The sequence below is a fragment of the Salvelinus alpinus genome, chromosome 37 (genome assembly GCF_045679555.1).
Source record: "Salvelinus alpinus chromosome 37, SLU_Salpinus.1, whole genome shotgun sequence".
In the NCBI taxonomy this organism is placed as follows: domain Eukaryota; kingdom Metazoa; phylum Chordata; class Actinopteri; order Salmoniformes; family Salmonidae; genus Salvelinus; species Salvelinus alpinus.
In genome coordinates, this window is record NC_092122.1 from 14,465,841 (window position 1) to 14,485,664 (window position 19,824).

The window sequence follows — 19,824 nt, forward strand, 5'->3', positions numbered from 1 at the left end:
AAACCTTTTGAGGATTTGAGGACCAATGCCAAATCTTTTTAGTCTCCTGAGGGGGAATATGTTTTGTCGTGGCCTCTTCATGACTGTCTTGGTGTGCTTGGACCATGTTAGTTTGTTGGAGATGTGGACGCCAAGGAAGTTGAAACTCTCAGCCTGCTTCACTACAGCCTTGTCGATGAGAATGGATATACTGTATGTATCCATATATCCAACATCTGGGCCATTTACTCTGCCGTCGCCCTGGTGACAGCAGCGGCTGGTGACAATCTGCCCAGCACCTCTTAGCAAACAGACACCCACACACATGAAACTATTGTAAAATTGCTGTTCCTGTGACAGAGACATGAATCCAAAGTAAACACACCTGGCTTCCTGCTGGTTGTTTATATGAAGTGCACAGTGGGGTAATAGTGGGTTATCCCTATGTCTTGCACGCTATAAAGGTTAGCAATACTATATTTGTTATCAATCCAATCACATGCCTGGGAATCCATTTGCATGACTAGAATAGAACAGCATAAAAGTCCACACTTAAAGTAGAAAGTGGAGTTGTTAGAGGCTTTGAGAACGTCCCAAATGCCACACTGTTCCCAACATTTGGGACACAGCCTTTGTGTGGCGTGAAAGCCAGCTTCATCTGCCTGGGGCTGCTGGTAGAACCCTGCAGGATCATTGTGGGATCCAGGTGTGTTTACTCAGGCTGAGCCAGCAAATGGTCACACAGAGGGAGCTCCACTCACTCATCTATAGCAGGGCCAGAGAAAACTGTCCCTGGCAGACATCTGTCACAACCAGCTAATCTTAACTGACTCTCTCTTTCTTTGTCTTTCTTTCTCACTCTGTCTCTGTCTCTCTTTCTCTCTCGCTCTACCTTTGATTTGCCTCTCTCTCTGTATCTATTTATTCTATGTACAGTGGAAGCAATATTAAATTAGGTGTGTTAAACTCAACTCTTTCTCCCTCTCTCCTCCAGCTTCTGCCTGGCTGCCCAGCACCACCATGGCTGAGAGTCGAAGGGAAGCCCTGGCAGCGGCCCCGATGTCCACCACTGCCTCCACGGTCGGTGCCAACGCTACCGACATCTCCGGCACCGGATCCAGCGAGGACTTCTCCAAGCTCAAGGACAAGTTCATGAACGAGCTCAACAAAATCCCACGTGAGTCATGTTAGTGGTTGGTGTCCCCTAACCTGCCCGGTGACAGGGTGGTGATTGGTTGAGTAGCTACTTCCTATAGACGTCTCACAAATTCCTCAAAGCACCCTTGGATCTGTTCTTTAGAGACTAATTGCAATCAACAAAGTACAAGTGGTCATTATCACTGATTGTGGATAGGGACTAATGGTCTTACTCAGAAGTACTGTGACTACTTTTAGAAACCCATTTGGCATTTGAGGTGACAAGACAACAAACAGCATTGATTTTAAAGTTTTGTTTGGAAAGTATGTCTAAATTCCAAGATTGTTGGTTTTCTCAAAGCAAATTCACTTTTTCAATCTCCAAGGTTGTCTATTGCTGGGCACCCTGTGTTTCTTCCCTCCATCAATACCCTCCCCCGACAGGAGACACGACTACAGCATATTGAAATCCTGACCAACTGTCAACCCATTACTCCTATACAAATGTTCCACCCAGTGATTCCGGAGGAGACACTTGTCTTTGCCTGTAATGTCTGTGGAACAGTAGCAGTTAGTTTGGGACAGCAGCATCCTTTGTTTACCCCAAACCCAACCTACTTATCCAGTGGAAGTTGTTGCGTTCAGCCCCCCAAGTCCTAAATATAGACATATCCACCGGCTCATGTGGAAGTAATTCTCGTGTCAGGAAACGGCTCCCGTGAAAAAGAGAGGTTCTATTGCTTTAGCTCCAACGTGAATGACGCCACTTGTTTTATTATGCTGTCCTAGATTAATAGCTTAGGGAGCCTGATTAGAGATTTATCCTGCGTCTGGGGAGGCTAATTTAAAACGAACAACATATTTGCTTTTGCGAAATAAAGCCGTAGAAGCTTTAGACAGTAGTCCGTGGTCAGTACAGTATGTGCTGGACTTTACCCCATCAGATCAGAGATGGACTTTCATTGATTGACAAGCGACAAACACTTCCTAGTAGTGTGTTGGAGCCGTTGGGTGCTCCAATGAAATTAGCACCACTGAGGGGCATATGGAAGCCGTAATGAAGACACTGTGGAGGGGGGTGACTCTGATGTCCCCTGTGCCTCAGAGTAATGGTCCCTCATATCAGAACTGTTTCACCGTGAGAGGGCTTGAAGATATACCACCTGCCACATCTAGCAACTAAACCACATCCCCCAATCCTAGCCAGCAACAGCTAACCTGGTGCCTCAGCACTCTCACAATGGAGTTGTGTTACCCTTCCAAAACACCCGCTCTTTCTCTCTTTTCGCTGTCTGTATTTGGCAATGACACGGTGGCAACCAGCCCATTAGGCTTTGTAACAACCCATGTACCACCTCTCTCCCTAATTATCACATTGTGTGATGTGGACAACGACTAAATAAGGGGTTGTTGGGTGTGAATATGTATGAACTTTCCAATTTGTAAGTCGCTCTGGATAAGAGCGTCTGCTAAATGACTTAAATGTAAAAATGTAAATGTGTGCCTCAGACAGAGATGCTATCTGAAAGCAGCCCCCAAAAAAGCCACTCCATTATAGTAGAGTTTAAATTACAGTTTTTGCTCCAGCACTCAGTCAGAACTAGAAAACGAGCGGCTCCGCGCCGAGCGCTGCCAGCCTGATGAATGCCCACCGATGTGTTTGTGCCAGGGAATATCGATACATCTACTCCCAGGTTGGGGACAGGGCATTAATGAATAAGACAGAATCAGTTCATTGCCATAGCAAATTATTCATTGTGGGTATTTCTACATAGAAATAGATGGTTATCTATAAGACTTGGCTCCTGGAGGTAAAGCTGAATGCATGGTGTTGTCAGAGTTGGGCATCTTGTGCTGTATCTCTGGTATAACTCAGAGAAATGCCTTGTGACATTAACAAAGATTCAATCTCCAAGCCAGAAGCTCCTCTTCAGCCCCATCTGTTGGCTGATGCTGCTAGAAGTGGCTGTTTTTCAAATGGAGTTGAATTTCATCCCTACAAAAATCTTCAGTGTTTTCTTGATACATTTTCCCTTCTCAAAAGTATTTTAAACCACCAAACCTGGTTTAAAAAAAAACAATTTAGCAACACCACAAGGAACAACGCCTCTCCCCCATGTGACCTACTTGTTGTGTGTAAGTACTGACATGTATGTGTAACTGATAGATGCACACACACATACATTTCAAAACATGAACATGTAGTGTATGGAAATTGTAAAGTATTTTGTCTGTAATGTATTTTTCGTCACGTGCCCAGTAAGACTAGCTGTTGCCATTGGCGTCAGCTAATGGGGATTCTAATAAATCAAATCAAATCATTTCTCATTCGCTGTCTCAAAACTATTTCACACCAAGGAGGACCTACAACAAAGACGATGTTATTAAAAGCATTACTTCCTCCATTACCTGCTTTAGTTCCATCCGCAATCCCAGCATGCATTGCAACCACAAGGATGTTTGTTGAGATTACTTTTCTCTCTTTCAAGTTTACCACCAAAGGTTTGTGGTCAGACTACTGACGGTATTGGCTTGCATGAAGTAATGTGTATGGAGAACGCCATGTCATGCCATAGCGAGCGCCACATAAAGCCAACGGCCACACTCAGAGGGGTGTATGCGCTGCAGCTGTCTGTTTGTGTTGGGCCGCACCACACCATGCTCAGGGCCTTGTGGCCTCAGAGGGAGGCACTGTAATGAATTTTCCAGCACTCCCTCTAAACACCAAAGGGTTTTTGTTTTCAGTGACAATAATGAACCTCTCAGTGTTCGAAATGCTTTGATCTATAACTGCTGTCTCCACACTCGCCACCATTACTCTAAATAACACAGACAAACATATTGAAAATGACATTTCTAAAAACATGTATTTTCAAAGGCTGTCGATATTAGTGTTTTTTTCAGAGCTGTTTCTGTGGGTATTACACTAAAAGCTATACATACTCATTACAAAATTGACTGCTTTGGATTTTAAAAGAAATTAGATGTACAGGTGACTGAAAACTCTAACATTTCAAAAAATAATTAAAATAATAATAATAATTTAGAATAATTACTGAGTAGTTTATTTCACTTAGATTCTGCTCAGAAATGACAGCACCCTTTGAGGATTAGACTGGTGGTAGATCAGCAAATACAAACTTCTCTGTCCCTCTCTGTCTGGCTCTAGTCCCGGTCCTCTCCTGGGCCTTGGACTGAGCCAGTAGGCCTGCCATGAGGCAGCAGTAGGGGGCTGGGGGACCAGAACTTAGAGCTAGCAGCTTACAGACGGGAAGAACAGCCCTCCTCGGACCAAACTTCTTGCCCCCCCCCGCCCAACCGAGCCCATGTCAGGAGGGTGCTCCATGGAGTGCAGGGGGAGATCTCCCCTCATCAAAAGTGTGATGCTTGACCCTTTTGAGATTCCCAGTACGCTACCTCCCACCTCACCCCCCCCCAGAGTAGCCTTTCAAAGAAGGGAATCAGAGGCCTGGTCCGAAACTCAATCACTTTCTTCCTCATTAGTTTTACATAAATCTTGTGTAGCTAGTTATTTTTTCTGTCACATATTCATCCTACCCCGTTTGCAGCTATTGTTGCACTGTCATTGTTGTTGTTCCCACAGTGGGAAAGGGCAAGGACTGGGGGTGCTGCTCTTGTTGGCATAACAACATGTAATGTCAAGGTTAATTGACCAACAGTGTGCTGTCACAATATATTAGTTTGTGTTGCCATGCCTATTACCCTGATACATCATCACCCCCCCCCCCCCCCCCGCCCACTACTGTTGCCAGTCTATTGGATCCTTTGTATAAAGATGTAAGGAGGCCTCCCCAGAGGACCATGGGTAATGTGATGACAAGCAGGAAGCTCCCCCTGTGCCCCGAGGCAGACCGCAAGTGACTGATTACTATGCGCCCGTCCCATCAACCTCACCCGTAATGGAAAATCTAACCGCTCCAACTCCCTCAGACTGCCTCTGCCCCGTGGCCGGAAACATTGAGATAGTATGGAAATCTGCCCCAATACTAGACAATGAAATAGAGCCCTTTAGCTTCCATTATTCCTATTCTGTGTCTCACCGATTTGACTGGTCCTGCTCTATCTATTGCCACACTGACAGTGGTTGTGTCTCTCAGTTGAGCATCACTTCAATAGACATCAATGCACATCAATGTACACTATACACAATAATATACACAATATACTGTACATCAATGTTACTTTTTAACTCTGCATTGTTGGGTAAGGGCTCGTAAGTAAAGGCTCGTAAGTAAGAGTTTCACGGTAAAGTCTACACCTGCTCTTGTCAGCACATGTGACAAATGCAATTTGATTTGAACAATACCCATCAATATACACTATAAACATCAATAATATGCATCAATATTACATGAATATTCACATCAAAACACTAAAAGCAAAACACAATCATAGAAAACAAACATTATTCAGTAAAAAGGTCCTCAATCAGCGTTTTGAATTGTCCCAGTGGCACCAATTCATCCAATTTTAGAGAGCCTTGGAGATTGGAGATCACTAAGGTGAAAAAAACAGATTTACCTACCTGTATCTCAGTGGAGATTATTGTGATCTCCAGAGTTAGCCATCCCTAAGACCAGGTCTGGTATCTCGTACGTCTATAAGTTAACAATTAAGTAACAATGAAGTTAACAATGAAGCTACAGAATGCAGTGATGTGTACTGAACGATTGTCTATAATAAGCACAATGATAAAGTGCATCCAAAGGCTTAAATACAGTGGCAGCTGCTTTCATATAGGCAATATCCCCATAGTCTATAACCCAGAATGAATGTTGACTGAATTATTTGTTTTCTGCTATTTAATTAAAGTCATGACAGATTCCTTTAAATAAGGAGTTGTTAAATAGAGCCAAGAGTCTCTTACAGATGAAGTTCAGTAAAATGGCGGACTTTGTGAGAGGATTACCTTTCAGTTACTGTAACCTTTTCTTCTTCATCCACAGAGAGTATGTCTGAAAAGATGTGTTAGAACCAAAAGGCCCTCATCCTATTTGCATTGTTCCATGTGTCAAGAGTTCCATAGCCTTTGGCAGTCTGCAAGGTTTTGTTAAAAAACCCTGTCTGATAACTCAGCTGTCATATTTCAATGGTCCCCATTCCAGCCGGTTATCAGATCAATTCTGTCTGGAAGAAAAAAAACATACGTTTGATAAGAAAGCGGGGGACTCGGAGCGCCTGACAAATGCAGCTGGAGCCTCCTGGTTCGGAGCGAATGAGCCAAAAGGCCCTGCTGTGTCCTTGAAGGCATCCGGAGGACGTTGATATTCACAGCTAAAAGCCGAGGAGACGTCTCATTGTGTGGCGTCGAGGCACATTGGCTGCCGCTGACTGGATGGTTTTTGACTACTGCGGCAGAAATGTGATTTGCGCCTCTCCTCCGGAGCTGTGAACACCGAACACGCATTCCATCATCCAGCGCCTTGAAGTGCGGTGCACCCGCTAGCGTCGCGGTCTCAAGAGAGAATAGACACACCATGTAGTTAATTAGGGAATGCTTTTATTGCTTTCGGGGACTCAGGTTATTTTAATTAAGCAACACAAAAATGTCTTTCAGTATTAGACACATGCCCAATTAAATAGATAAATAAGGCCTGGGTTATTGCATTGGATTTCACAGCAATGGGCTGTGCATTATAACAGTTGCGTACCACTGATGTTAACATATTGTAAATAACCACAGAGGGTGGCAGTACCATTTAAACATATTATATTTCATGATGTACAACGGAATCCAATTGCAGTGCAGTCTGCCTCGTCAAAATAATGCCACATTTCACTGTTATATCAGTTCATTTAATTTATACTCCTGCAGTGTCATTGATATTAAAAATTATTTGAAAAAGTGTCACAGCTTTGCGGTTCCTTCAGTGGGACGGTGACTTACCATCCCAGCTTTCAGGCCTGAAATAGGATCCTGCGATATCTCCGACACTTCCATTAAAAGATAGTCTGCCAGGCTGTGTGGAAAAAATGGCCAGTCAAACACTGGAACGCGTGGTGGTATACCAAAGGTATCAGTCTCAGACCGCTGCCCCTGCTTTGGCCAAGGAGCAGAGAGGTTTTAACTCAGCCCTAAACTTCTGACTTTAGAGTTGACCGAGGATGCAAGAAGAAATGGAGTCAGTGACGGATAGTGAGGTGTTCTATTATATAAAGGTATCGATAATTACCATACTAATGCAAAGTGACATAGTTTTACCACTAAAACAATTATAACAAACAAGTTTCAAAACAATATTTCGTATTTTTCAAATGTTTTCTTCAACAACTTTGTGAGCAGCAGAAAACCCGTTTTTCGGAGATCACAGCTCAAGAGGGCGAATTCAAAATGGTGTGGATCGGGGGAGATTGTCCCTGCCATTAGCACACCACTGTGGCAAGGCCAAGGCTGTAGATCCCAAAGATATTTTAGAGCATCACTCAATGTTTTTCCTTAAAGGAGAGTGCTTATCGATTTTGTCAACAGCGCATTGATTTTGTTCTCTCCCCTTCCCTCCTCTCTGATGGCGAGGCGGTGAGGGAAATTCAGTGAAGCGCTGGCGAGCCAAAGCCCCAGGGAGAATAGACCGTCATATATATCTCCTGTGATGGTTCTTTCTAGTGGCCCGCAGATATAGAGTCTTCAAAGTAGCACTGAAAGGTGACAAGCGTTGGATTTACAATGAAGCCAATTGGCTCCCAGTGTTCCATACGGATAGAGTTAGTAGTACCACAACAGGTTTCTGAGTAGTGTACAGAGAGGAAATGTACTATGTAATCTTTTCTATGGTCGTAATGATTCTGTAATTATACTGAACAAAAATATAAACGCAATATGCAACAATTTCAACGATTTAACTAAGTTGCAGTTCATATAAGAAAATCAGTCAATTGAAATAAATACATTTGGCCCTAATCTATGGATTAAACGACTGGGTAGGGGAGCAGCCATGAGAGGGCATAGGCCCACCCACTTGAGAGCCAGGCCCACCCACTGGGGAGCCAGACCCAGCCAATTAGAATTAGTTTTTCCACACAAAAAGGCTTTATTACAGACAGAAATACTCCTCAGTCTCATCAGCTGTCCGGGTGGCTGGTCTCAGATGATCCCCAGGTGAAGAAGCCAGATGTGGAGGTCCTGCGCTGGCGTGGTTACACATGGTCTGCAGTTGTGAGGCCGGTTGGACGTACTGCCAGATTCTCTAAAATGACATTGGAGGCGGCTTATGGTAGAGAAATGAACATTCAATTCTCTGGCAACAGCTGTGGTGGACATTCCTGCAGTCAGCATGCCAATTGCACGCTCCCTCTAAACTTGTTTGACAGAACTGCACATTTTAGAGTGGCCTTTTATTGTCCGCAGCACAATGTGCACCTGTGTAATGATCATGCTGTTCATTCAGCTTCTTGATATGCCACATCTGTCAGGTGGATGGATTATCTTGGCAAAGTTGAATGCTCACAAACAGGGATGTAAACAAATACGCTTTTTGTCCGTATGGAACGTTTCTGGGATCTTTATTTTCAGTTCATGAATCATTGGACCAACACTTACATGTTGCATTTATATTTTTGTTCAGTGTAGCGTGGTGGAATTTATTCAGGTGGGAAAACTGTTCAATTATCAGATCATTCAGTGATAAAGTAAATCAAACCAGCCTGAATCTACCACACGGTCTCCATCTTGGTAAATATTGACAAAAACATAGTTTGTTTGCTGATGGGCCTGTTGGTGGCCCTCTCTGTTGCTGATGGGTCTGTTGGTGGCCCTCTCTGTTGCTGATGGGTCTGTTGGTGGCCCTCTCTGTTGCTGATGGGCCTGTTGGTGGCCCTCTCTGTTTCTGATGGGACTGTTGGTGGCCCTCTCTGTTGCTGATGGGCTGGTTGGTGGCCCTCTCTGTCGCTGATGGGCCTGTTGGTGGCCCTCTCTGTTGCTGATGGGACTGTTGGTGGCCCTCTCTGTTGCTGATGGGTCTGTTGGTGGCCCTCTCTGTTGCTGATGGGCCTGTTGGTGGCCCTCTCTGTTGCTGATGGGACTTTTGGTGGCCCTCTCTGTTGCTGATGGGCCTGTTGGTGGCCCTCTCTGTCACTGATGGGACTGTTGGTGGCCCTCTCTGTTGCTGATGGGTCTGTTGGTGGCCCTCTCTGTTGCTGATGGGCCTGTTGGTGTCCCTCTCTGTTGCTGATGGGTCTGTTGGTGGCCCTCTCTGTTGCTGATGGGCCTGTTGGTGGCCCTCTCTGTTGCTGATGGGCCTGTTGGTGGCCCTCTCTGTTGCTGATGGGACTGTTGGTGGCCCTCTCTGTTGCTGATGGGCTGGTTGGTGGCCCTCTCTGTTGCTGATGGGCTTGTTGGTGGCCCTCTCTGTTGCTGATGGGCCTGTTGGTGGCCCTCTCTGTTGCTGATGGGACTGTTGGTGGCCCTCTCTGTTGCTGATGGGTCTGTTGGTGGCCCTCTCTGTTGCTGATGGGCCTGTTGGTGGCCCTCTCTGTTGCTGATGGGACTGTTGGTGGCCCTCTCTGTTGCTGATGGGCCTGTTGGTGGCCCTCTGTTTCTGATGGGACTGTTGGTGGCCCTCTCTGTTGCTGATGGGACTGTTGGTGGCCCTCTCTGTTGCTGATGGGACTGTTGGTGGCCCTCTCTGTTGCTGATGGGCCTGTTGGTGGCCCTCTCTGTTGCTGATGGGCCTGTTGGTGGCCCTCTGTTTCTGATGGGACTGTTGGTGGCCCTCTCTGTTGCTGATGGGACTGTTGGTGGCCCTCTCTGTTGCTGATGGGACTGTTGGTGGCCCTCTCTGTTGCTGATGGGCCTGTTGGTGGCCCTCTCTGTTGCTGATGGGCCTGTTGGTGGCCCTCTCTGTTGTTGATGGGCCTGTTGGTGGCCCTCTCTGTTGCTGATGGGCCTGTTGGTGGCCCTCTCTGTTGCTGATGGGCTGGTTGGTGGCCCTCTCTGTTGCTGATGGGCCTGTTGGTGGCCCTCTCTGTTGCTGATGGGCCTGTTGGTGGCCCTCTCTGTTGCTGATGGGACTGTTGGTGGCCCTCTCTGTTGCTGATGGGTCTGTTGGTGGCCCTCTCTGTTGCTGATGGGCCTGTTGGTGGCCCTCTCTGTTGCTGATGGGACTGTTGGTGGCCCTCTCTGTTGCTGATGGGCCTGTTGGTGGCCCTCTCTGTTGCAGATGGGTCTGTTGGTGGCCCTCTCTGTTGCTGATGGGCCTGTTGGTGGCCCTCTCTGTTGAAAGGAGGTGTGGGTTGCAAGGTGTTTGATGTTTGTGAGCAGAAGCTGTAATTATCCCTCCAGAATGGAGGAGCCTGACACTGTGTTTCTGTCCTCATTATTTACAGCACGTCTGGCCACTCTGATACTTTTAACAACCCACTTTTGTGCCGTGCATAGCTGGTGGCTGTGTGTGTGTGTGTGCGTTCTGTCGGGGAGAACTGCCTGACTCCTGCTGTTTAGATGGGCGTCCCTGTTTGTCAGCAGGCGGTTAGAGTGATCACCGTGCTGTGGTGCTGAGCGGCTCCCTGTCTGCCTGTGACAGCCCTGACTGGACCTTTCAGCTGGACTGTTAAGTCCATTCAGCCTTATCTAAAATAGGGCCTACAGTGGGGAGGAAAAAAACACGTCATTACATTCTCAATTAAAGTAACATAACGGTCCATGGCTGTTTTAGTATCCTTTGCCGAGTAGGTCACATCCACGTGCAATGCTAAGAAATTGACTGGCAACTTGACAAAAGCTCTCAAAGAAAGTTCTCAGAAACTGGCTAGTATGAGATGAATCTGAGACAAACGTGTGAATAGGAACTCTCTTTGAGAGAGAAGTGTCAAAACCCATGAACATGATGAGTGGTCATGCAATCACTGACTCGACACGGTCACGCTACAGTTGGTAACTCGCTCTCCAACAGGCCCTGCAAATTACCTCTACACCCTGACCCGTGTGCCCGTGATTGGTGTGAAAGTATCAGTTGTCAGAGAGAAATGTTTTGTTTAAATGGCAAGTGGAAAATACCAACCTCTGTTATTTCCACTAAATTGTCCGAGGATGCTCAGTGAACCATCGGGACGCTTAAAACGTCTCTCTTTGAGGGCAATCATTAGGAGTCCATGTCTAGACTGCAGATCGGGGACGCTGCCACCCACCACTGTTGATCAAAGTCTTCCGTCTGCACATTACCTTTACATTTGAGTCATTTAGCAGACACTCTTATCCAGAGTGACTTACAGGAGCAATTAAGATGAAGTGCCTTGCTCAAGGGCACATCAGCAGATTTTTCATCTAGTCGGCTCGGGATTCGAATCAGCGACCTTACGGTTACTGGCCCAACGCTCTTAACCGCTAGGCGACCTGCCGTCCCACATCCTTATGTCTTTCTCTATGTCCTCATCCACTCCAGCTGCTGCTGCAGCCGCTCTCTTCAACAAGTAGTCTCAACGTCCCGCCATCAGAGTTATTTGTTAGATGCAGGGAGATGGTGACCAGGCATTTCTGGTCAGCACATGCCTTGTTTGAAACAGACAATGGTGCCATATTCTCGATGAGGCACTTTTGGTTGTTTGAGAAAAGAAGAGTGAGAGCAATGGTGTGGTTTTCTTCATCCAGGTATGGCCCCATCGTTGATATATAGTTGTCTAACCTGTGTCCCTGTGTGTCCCTCTCCAGTGCCAAATTGGGCCATCGTCTCCATCGCCTTCGTGGCCGTGGTCCTGGTCCTCTCCTGCTGCTTCTGCATCTGCAAGAAGTGGATATTCAAGAAGAAGAACAAAAAGAAGGGCAAAGACAAGGGCAAGAATGCCATCAACATGATGGACGTGAACGACGGTGCGAAAACCGAGGTAAAGACTTTGTACTACTGCCATTGAACGTTATTGATTAGAGTTAATCGTTTGTTAGTCAACAGTAGTATTTGATATTGCCAAATTGTTTTGTATTTTCTACTGCATCATATATACTGTATATAACTTACCTTTTACTTCAAGGTAAAAAAAAAAAAAAAATTGTTATATAAATTTTTATACATTGCGAGTCTCTTTCATTTGATCTGTGACTGACTGTAGCCAGAAATGACATCACTGACTTTTATTACACTTACCCGGCACCTGGCATACATTGATGATTGAAACCTATAAATAAATGCATATACAGTATATTTCAGAATAATAATCTTCACATAACAAAGCGATTTCACTATACAATTTATCAGACATACATATAGTTTAGGCCAGGGGTGGGCAGTCGTTTTGGCTCGAGGGCCAAAATTCAACGGAGGGCCGCACAGATTTTTTTTAGATACTTTGTATTTAGTTTTAAAAGTTCAAGTGCGGCCTGGAGGTTTATTTTATAACCAAAAATAATTGAATGGGCCCGCGTGCCGTAGTTTGACCCGCACCTGGTTTAGGCCAAACTCTCCCCCATGAAGACCAGTGGACACACATGACACACGACTTGTGTTGACATTGTTGCGTCTGCGATGACTCCTCCCCATCCACTCTGATTGCAGGACTGTTAAGGAAGCCTGCCGTTTATAATAGCCTCAGAGAGAGAATTCAATCTCTCTTTCTGTTCCTCTCAGTATTTTAATGTGTTAAGAACAATGAGCGCTGAGTACGGTATGCTGTATTGCCAGTGGTATCAACCCAGAGAAATGACATTAGCTAATTACCAGCGAGGGGAGTGAATTACTTCCGCCCTCCCTCTCCAATGCACACAGAGAGAATAGGGAACACACAGCTCTTTAACCCCAGTTAGAATGCTAATTGCATTAACGAAGGTTCTCAATCCCCCCCCCCCCCCCCCCTTGACAAAGTCTGTTTAATTTGCAGTCTGTCCACGCCAACACCGCTCACATCATCAATCAGGGACATTGAATTGGGGTGGAGGACAAAGCCCTGTGAGATGATGTAGGAGTAGGGAATTGAATAGCTACACAGGCCAGAGATGCAGAGGTGTTACACAGTCTGATAAGGAGTGAGCTCCACAAGTTTCATCTGATTCATACCAAAGAGCTTATTGTTGAAATGCTTACAATTCTTTGATTTGTAGAGGCCTCTGCCTTGTGTCCTTGTTCCTAGTGACAGTAAGCTTTATAATAACACTGATTTATCTTAAACGTATACCCATAGAATTACAATGACTTCAATCTAGAATGAATTCTATTTAGATACACCACTTTTCCTGTACTGATTTAGGAGCTGCTACGACTACACGTCAAGCAATTAGGCTACGCACTGCCAATACAACACCCCTATCGGTTACTTATGCAACACACCTATTGGTTAGATATTCTAGAGGCGGGGCCATGGGCTCCCGAGCGGTCATTTCTCCTGGTGTGCCCAGACTCTTGTGTTAACTCCTGTGTGTGGTTGTTTTAATGTGTGTTTCTTCCTTCTATGTCCTCCTTATCTGTGTTGTGTCTGATGACTGTGCGGGATTGTCACTGGCGGTAGGTTCCCAATTGTTGTTGGATCCTCCTTAAGCCTGCTGCTCTGATGTTTTGATAGCCTCTTGACAACAACTTACTCCTATAGAACCAAATATATGTAACTATGCATACAGTACATGTATATCTGCTCTATATATGTGCGTAGTCTTGCACATGCACATATATATGTATGAAAGAAGCACTGGTCGCGCTTTAACAAGGTTGAACCACATTGATTCTCCATCTGGCGCCTTTTCAATCTTTGCTTTGCATTTCAAAACAAGATGTGCCCATGATCTAAAGTAGACTGGTTAAGTTGCTAGGTTACTGCTTTTGAAACCTGTAATAAGGTTTAGACATACAGTAGCTTTATGTTTCACATACATTCACCTGAAGTCAACAGGCAGATTGACTTGACTTTGACTTAACCCAGTAAAATACCTAATACACATTGTGGGTGAACATGCCTGTCTATTCTGCTATACTCCTCTCCTCTCTGTGTGCAAGCAATAACGAACAAACAATTACATTTTTTATAGTTTTGCTTAGGGAAAAATTGACCATAGGTTTGCTTGCACCAGGAGGGGACTCAGATGGGCCGTACAAATTCCAAACAAATCAATGTTGTTCAGCCTTGATGCTTTCACAGCAGCAACCTGACCACTAATAGGGCAGGCCCCCATCACCATGACAACATCTCTTACCAACACCTACCTACCTACTGCTGGCATGATGCTTATAGCTTCCATCGGCGTGGGGGTAACACATGCAGCTGAGGGTTCTGACAATGCGATTGTGTCTCCTGATGGGTGAATGATAAGTCAACTGAGAATGTGGGGTTCACAACCAGAGTACTGTTCTGTTTACTGAGAATGCCCTGCATGCAACAATGACAGTCTGACAATGTCTGACCTTTTGGAAGGCAACTTTGACACTGAATGTACTAGTTTTTGCCTCTTTAATCGCATGCTTATCAATAACAAACTGACTGCCCCCCTGCCTCGAACCCGCCTCTCCCCCACCACTACCAGCATCCCTTCAGAACCAGGCTAGCAAAGGAAAACTCACTCTTCATCTTCTTCCTCTTCTTCCTCTTCTTCTTCTTCTTCACTCTCACCATCTTTTGACATTTCCCTGTTGATTTGTTTTGCACCACAGACTGATCTTCTTGAAATAACATCAGGGGAATTGTCAGTTGTGGTTTGCAGAAGCGCTCTCGCTCTCTCTCTCTCTCTCCCTCTCTCCTTCTCCCTTTCTCTCTCTCTCTCTCTCTCTCTCTCTCTTCCTCTCTCTCCCTCCTCTGCCTGCCCATTACTCTCATCTTTTGGCTCTATCATTTGATCTCTCTCCCCCCTCGCCCCCTCAGACCAAAACACCCACAGATTGATTGAACCGCATCAGGGGTCTAGCGCATCACCGAGCATGTCCTGGTGTTAACCGCTGTGGTGTTTTAGTGCTTGCTCCCCCCATTATAATCCCCCCAAAGAGAGGCAGCTTTTTTCAGGAGACGGGCCCGCTGGCACACCCGCTGGCAGGCCCGGGGCGGGGCAGGGCGACAGCCGTCTAAGGGGCTGGCACAGGCGGCATACGGAGGGCACTGACTGTTGGTGGGTGTCTCCTTCAGGCCTTGAAGGATGAGGATGACGCTGAGACAGGCCTGACCGATACGGAGAAAGAGCCCGAGCCCAAGGAGGAAGAGAAACTGGGCAAATTACAGTTCAGCCTGGATTACAATTTCACCGAGAATACGGTAAGGGTCCGCCTCTGATATCCACTCTCACTGTCGTTGTCGTTGTTATCCGAAACGTCTCTCCTTCGTAAGTATGGTCACCCCCATCTTCCTCTGTGGTTGGTCCATCGACTCATCAATCCATTTTAAAAAACACTGAGAAAATGTTGCCTACCCAGGTAATGCAGAACATACTCCTACTGTTCATTGTTGTATCACCAACGTTTATTATTAATGCCTATAACTGCAGCTTGCTAACCGGAGCTCATCAGATACACCTCACCAGAGGATCATGGTGGTTGGGTTGGTTTGTGAATGAATCACTCCTCCTCTCGCAAACAATCCCGTCTTGGGATTTCGGTATTTCTGGGTATACTGTTTTTTTTGTTGGAAAAGTGCCTTCTTTCGGCCTTGACGGGAACACAGTCCCCTCTGGAATCCATCTGCTGTATTTTTCCCTCCGTCTGGGTTTTAAAAAGCAGAGTGACTTCCAGATGTTGTGTGACAGATCATAGAGGAGGGTGGAAGGCAGCGTGGAGAGGAAGCTCTGCTGTCCTTCACTGCGGCCCTGCTAACTCCCTGTCATTAACAGAGCCGATGGACAGCCTGAGATTAGCCTCTCACACTAATCTGTCACTCTGTCTCATCCACGTGGCCGGGAGTTTTCAATGGCTCACTGGGTTAGAGCATGGTGCTAGCAACACCAGGGTTGTGGGTTCAATTCCCACATGAGCTGAATGGATAGTATGTTGACAGTTCTCTGTGGATTGCTTTGTCACTTTGGGTGAAAGTGTTCGCTGACCCGCCATATTATATTATCCACACTTTCGGGAACATTAGAGATTCTCCACATGCATCACAACTTTCCCCTGAAAGACCCTCAAGCACTCTGTTTGTCCTTAAATGAAAATGCTTTAGCGAATGTAGTGATGGTAAAAGACAGTAATGATGCTAATCATGAGGATTAATAATCACAATAATCCCTCACGCACTCAGTTGTAATGGCCATAATAGTCATGGTCATTATCATAATATCAGTCAAATTTATTCTGATAAAGAGCCTTATTACCATTTAAGACTAATGCACTAACTGAATACTAGTCACATTACTTATTTTATATATTGCGTCCAATATAGCTATCTACATTCCCAGTAGTTTACTGAGCTGTCATGCAGTGTAAAACAATACCAGCCTGTTCTGTTCTGTGAGACTGTGATTACAGTGGTCCATTAATAATAAGCACCGTAATTCCATAATGGATCCATAATGAATGGATGGCAGATGTCACTGTGTGTGTGACAGAAACCTGGAGCATTGGGCCCGGCGCTCACTGACAGTACCCAGCTCTGAGGCTGAGAGACAAGCCAGGGAACCAGGGACTATTGTCAGTCTGACCCACTTTCAGTTCAGCAGCAGCCACAGCAGAGAGCCACAGAGCCCCCTACTCACTCAGCTCCTGTGTCTTCAGATCAGGTCCACAGAGTAGATGCAATCACAGTGAAAAGACTGCCCTAGTCTGAGGAAGAGTGGCTGGCACAGGTGATTGTTCCACTAGTTGTTCTCTTGTCCTCTGCTGAGGACTTTGAGGTGGGAGGAGGAGGAGGGGTGGAGGAGGAGGGGGTGGAGGAGCAGGGGGGACAGGAGGGCTCTCATTTTGTTTAAAGGTAATCTGCCCTTCTCAGCTCAGTAGAGCAGGGCCTCTCTCTGAATGGAGGAAAGAGAAAGACCTATGTGGTCAAATGTCTCCACCTGTTTCTGTTAGTTAAGCACCAGTGATGGCTACTGGCCCAGGCCTCTATTAGAATGGGGTTTTGGGGGTTTAATGAGAGCACAGGTTAGTAAAAGATTCGGTACCCAGAGTACAGTGGCCGTATAAAGCAGCTCCACCACAAATGATCCACAAAGGAGCCAGAAAGGGAGACATAATATGCTATTTCCCTCTTGCAACATCATATTAATGTCCCTTTTAATGGGTCGAAAGGAGACCCTCTGGATTCATAACAGAGAGTTTACCGTCTCCATTATATTGGGTAGGAATAATTAAAACCAGAGCTTTTCCCCATTACCTTTCTCTGTCTCTCCAAATGTACTTCTACCATTGACCTCTGAAAGAGAATACGTTCTCAGAGGTTCCTGCAAAAAGCAAGAGAAGACAGGAGGAATATGACAGCTCCTTTCACATCCCCTTGGGGCTTTCGCCTTCTCCTTTGAAGTGTGCAGTGTTTGTGTGGCTATGTGGAGCCGTAGGGAGGGAGTATCGGAACAACTCCTTTCAGGACGTGCTGCCCGGGGCTTAGTCACAATTACAGGTGCACCCCGTTCTCCAGCCTCCCGTCAGCGGCCAATATCACACATACAGGGAAGGGTTACGACCCGGCAGGCCTTTCTCTGTGACAGGACGCTGCCCCTCCGTTAAACACACACAGGTTTACAGACCTGGGGAATGTGAAAGAAGCCAGATCAGATGTTCAGTATCGTGAGGATCATATAACACAAACACAGATTGGAATAGTACCCTTTAAATAAACCAGTTTAGTAGTACCCTTTAATAATCAAGTTTCAGTGGTGGAAAAAGTACCTAATTGTCATACTTGAGTAAAAGTAAAGATACATTAATAGAAAATGACTCAAGTAAAAGTGAAAGTCACCCAGTAAAATACTACTTGAGTAAAAGTCCAAAAGTATTTGGTTTTAAATATACTTAAGTATCAAAAGTAAATGTAATTGCAAACATATACTTAAGTGTCAAAAGTAAAAGTATAAATCATTTCAAATTACTTCTATTAGGCAATCTAAACAGCACAATTTCTTGTTTCTTTTAATTACGGATAGTCAAAGGCAAACTCCAACACTCAGACATAATTTACAAATGAAGCATTTGTGTTTAGTGAGTCTGCCAGATCAGAGGCAGTAGGGTGACCAGGGATGTTCTCTTGATAAGTGTGTGATTTGGACCATTTTCCTGTCCTGTTAAGCATTCAAAATGTAACGAGTACTTTTGGGTGTCAGGGAAAATCTATGGAGTAAAAAGTACATTATTATTATTCTCTAGGAATGTAGTTGAGTAAAAGTTGTCAAAAATATAAATATTAAAGTAAAGTACAGTTACCTCAAAAAAACTCCTTAAGTAGTACTTTAAAGTAATTTTACTTAAGTACTTTATACCACTGTCCAGTTTAGTAGTACCCTTTAATAATTCAGTTTAATAGTACGTTTTAATAATCCAGTTTAGAAGTACCCTTTAATAATCCACTTCAGTGTAGCTGTTGGCCCCTTTGTACACTTGACTCAACTGGTCCCTCTGAGAATATTCAAATATGATGAAATATTCAGCTAGTCTGAATATGACTGTTTAACTCTTGACTGTGGACATTTGTCCTGTACGTGTTGTATTAACCAATGGAGGTGGTTTCACAGCAGAATATCTGATTTGAGTTTTGTAATAGTTAAAACCTAGTAAGCAAACAGTCTTCGTCACAGACCTCCAGTCCCATCATCCTCTTAGAGATGATGGAGATGAGTCCAGGTGGGTGGAGGCTCACAGTAAATGCAGTGTGACACTGAGTAGCAGGACACCTGACACTGCTTCTCTCTGGACAACTGTAGGGAAATCTAATGGACAGCATGTCAGGATTAATCGACACACTTGCATAGAGATGTCTGCTGGTTAACATTTTGAGCTCTGCGGGCATTTTTTTGAAAGCTACAATATCATCACAGTGAGGTCTTTGGTAAGTGGCAGGCAGGATAATTGTACATACAGTGCCTTCAGAAAGTATTCACACCCCAGAAACAGAGTTTAATGGCTGTAATAGGGGAAAACTGAGGATAGATCAACAACATTGTTTAACCTAAACGACAGAGTGAAAAGAAAGAAGCCTGTACAGAATAAAAAATATTCCAAAACATGCATCCTGTTTGCAAAAAAAAATAACTTAATGTCCTGAGTACAAAGTGTTATGTTTGGGGCAAATCCAACACATCACTGAGTCCCACTCCTCATATATTCAACTATGGTGATGGCTGCATCATGTTATGGGTATGCTTGTCATTGTCCAGGATTAAGGAGTTTTTTAAGATGAAAAGAAACGGAATAGAGCTAAGCACAGGCAAAATCCTAGAGGGAAAAACCTGGTTCCGTCTGCTTTCCAACAGACACTGGGAGGCAACTTCCTCTTTCAGCAGGACAATAACCTAAAACACAAAACCAAATGTACATTGGAGTTGCTTACCAAGACGACATTGATTGTTTCTGAGGGGTCCAGTTACAGTTTTGACTTAAATTGTCTTGAAAATCTATGGCAAGACTTGAAAATGGCTGTCTAGCAATGATCAACAACTAACTTGACAGAGCTTGAAGATTTTTACAATCCAGGTGTGCAAAGCTCTTAGAGACGTACCTATAGTGACTCACAGCTGTAAACACTGACAAAGGTGATTCTAGCATGCATTCACTCAGGGGTGTGAATACTTATGCACATGACATATTTCTATGTTTAATTTTCATACATTTTCTAACTTTTCTAAAAACATGTTTTCACGTTGTCATTATGGGG

At 45.0% G+C, this 19,824-nt stretch overlaps 1 protein-coding gene across 4 annotated transcripts in view; it reads left to right on the top strand.

Annotated features, from left to right (window-relative positions):
- LOC139566023 (synaptotagmin-1-like) overlaps positions 1 to 19,824 on the top strand; it is a 203,621-nt gene that overhangs the window by 158,487 nt on the left and 25,310 nt on the right. For 3 of the 4 annotated variants that reach the window (XM_071386834.1, XM_071386831.1, XM_071386832.1), the window contains 3 exons: positions 974 to 1,156; positions 11,780 to 11,952; positions 15,163 to 15,288. In XM_071386834.1, coding sequence (XP_071242935.1) covers positions 1,000 to 1,156; positions 11,780 to 11,952; positions 15,163 to 15,288 — 456 coding nt within the window. In that variant the 5' untranslated portion in view covers positions 974 to 999. The remainder of the gene's footprint in view (positions 1 to 973; positions 1,157 to 11,779; positions 11,953 to 15,162; positions 15,289 to 19,824) is intronic. The other variant, XM_071386833.1, reaches the window with a different exon arrangement.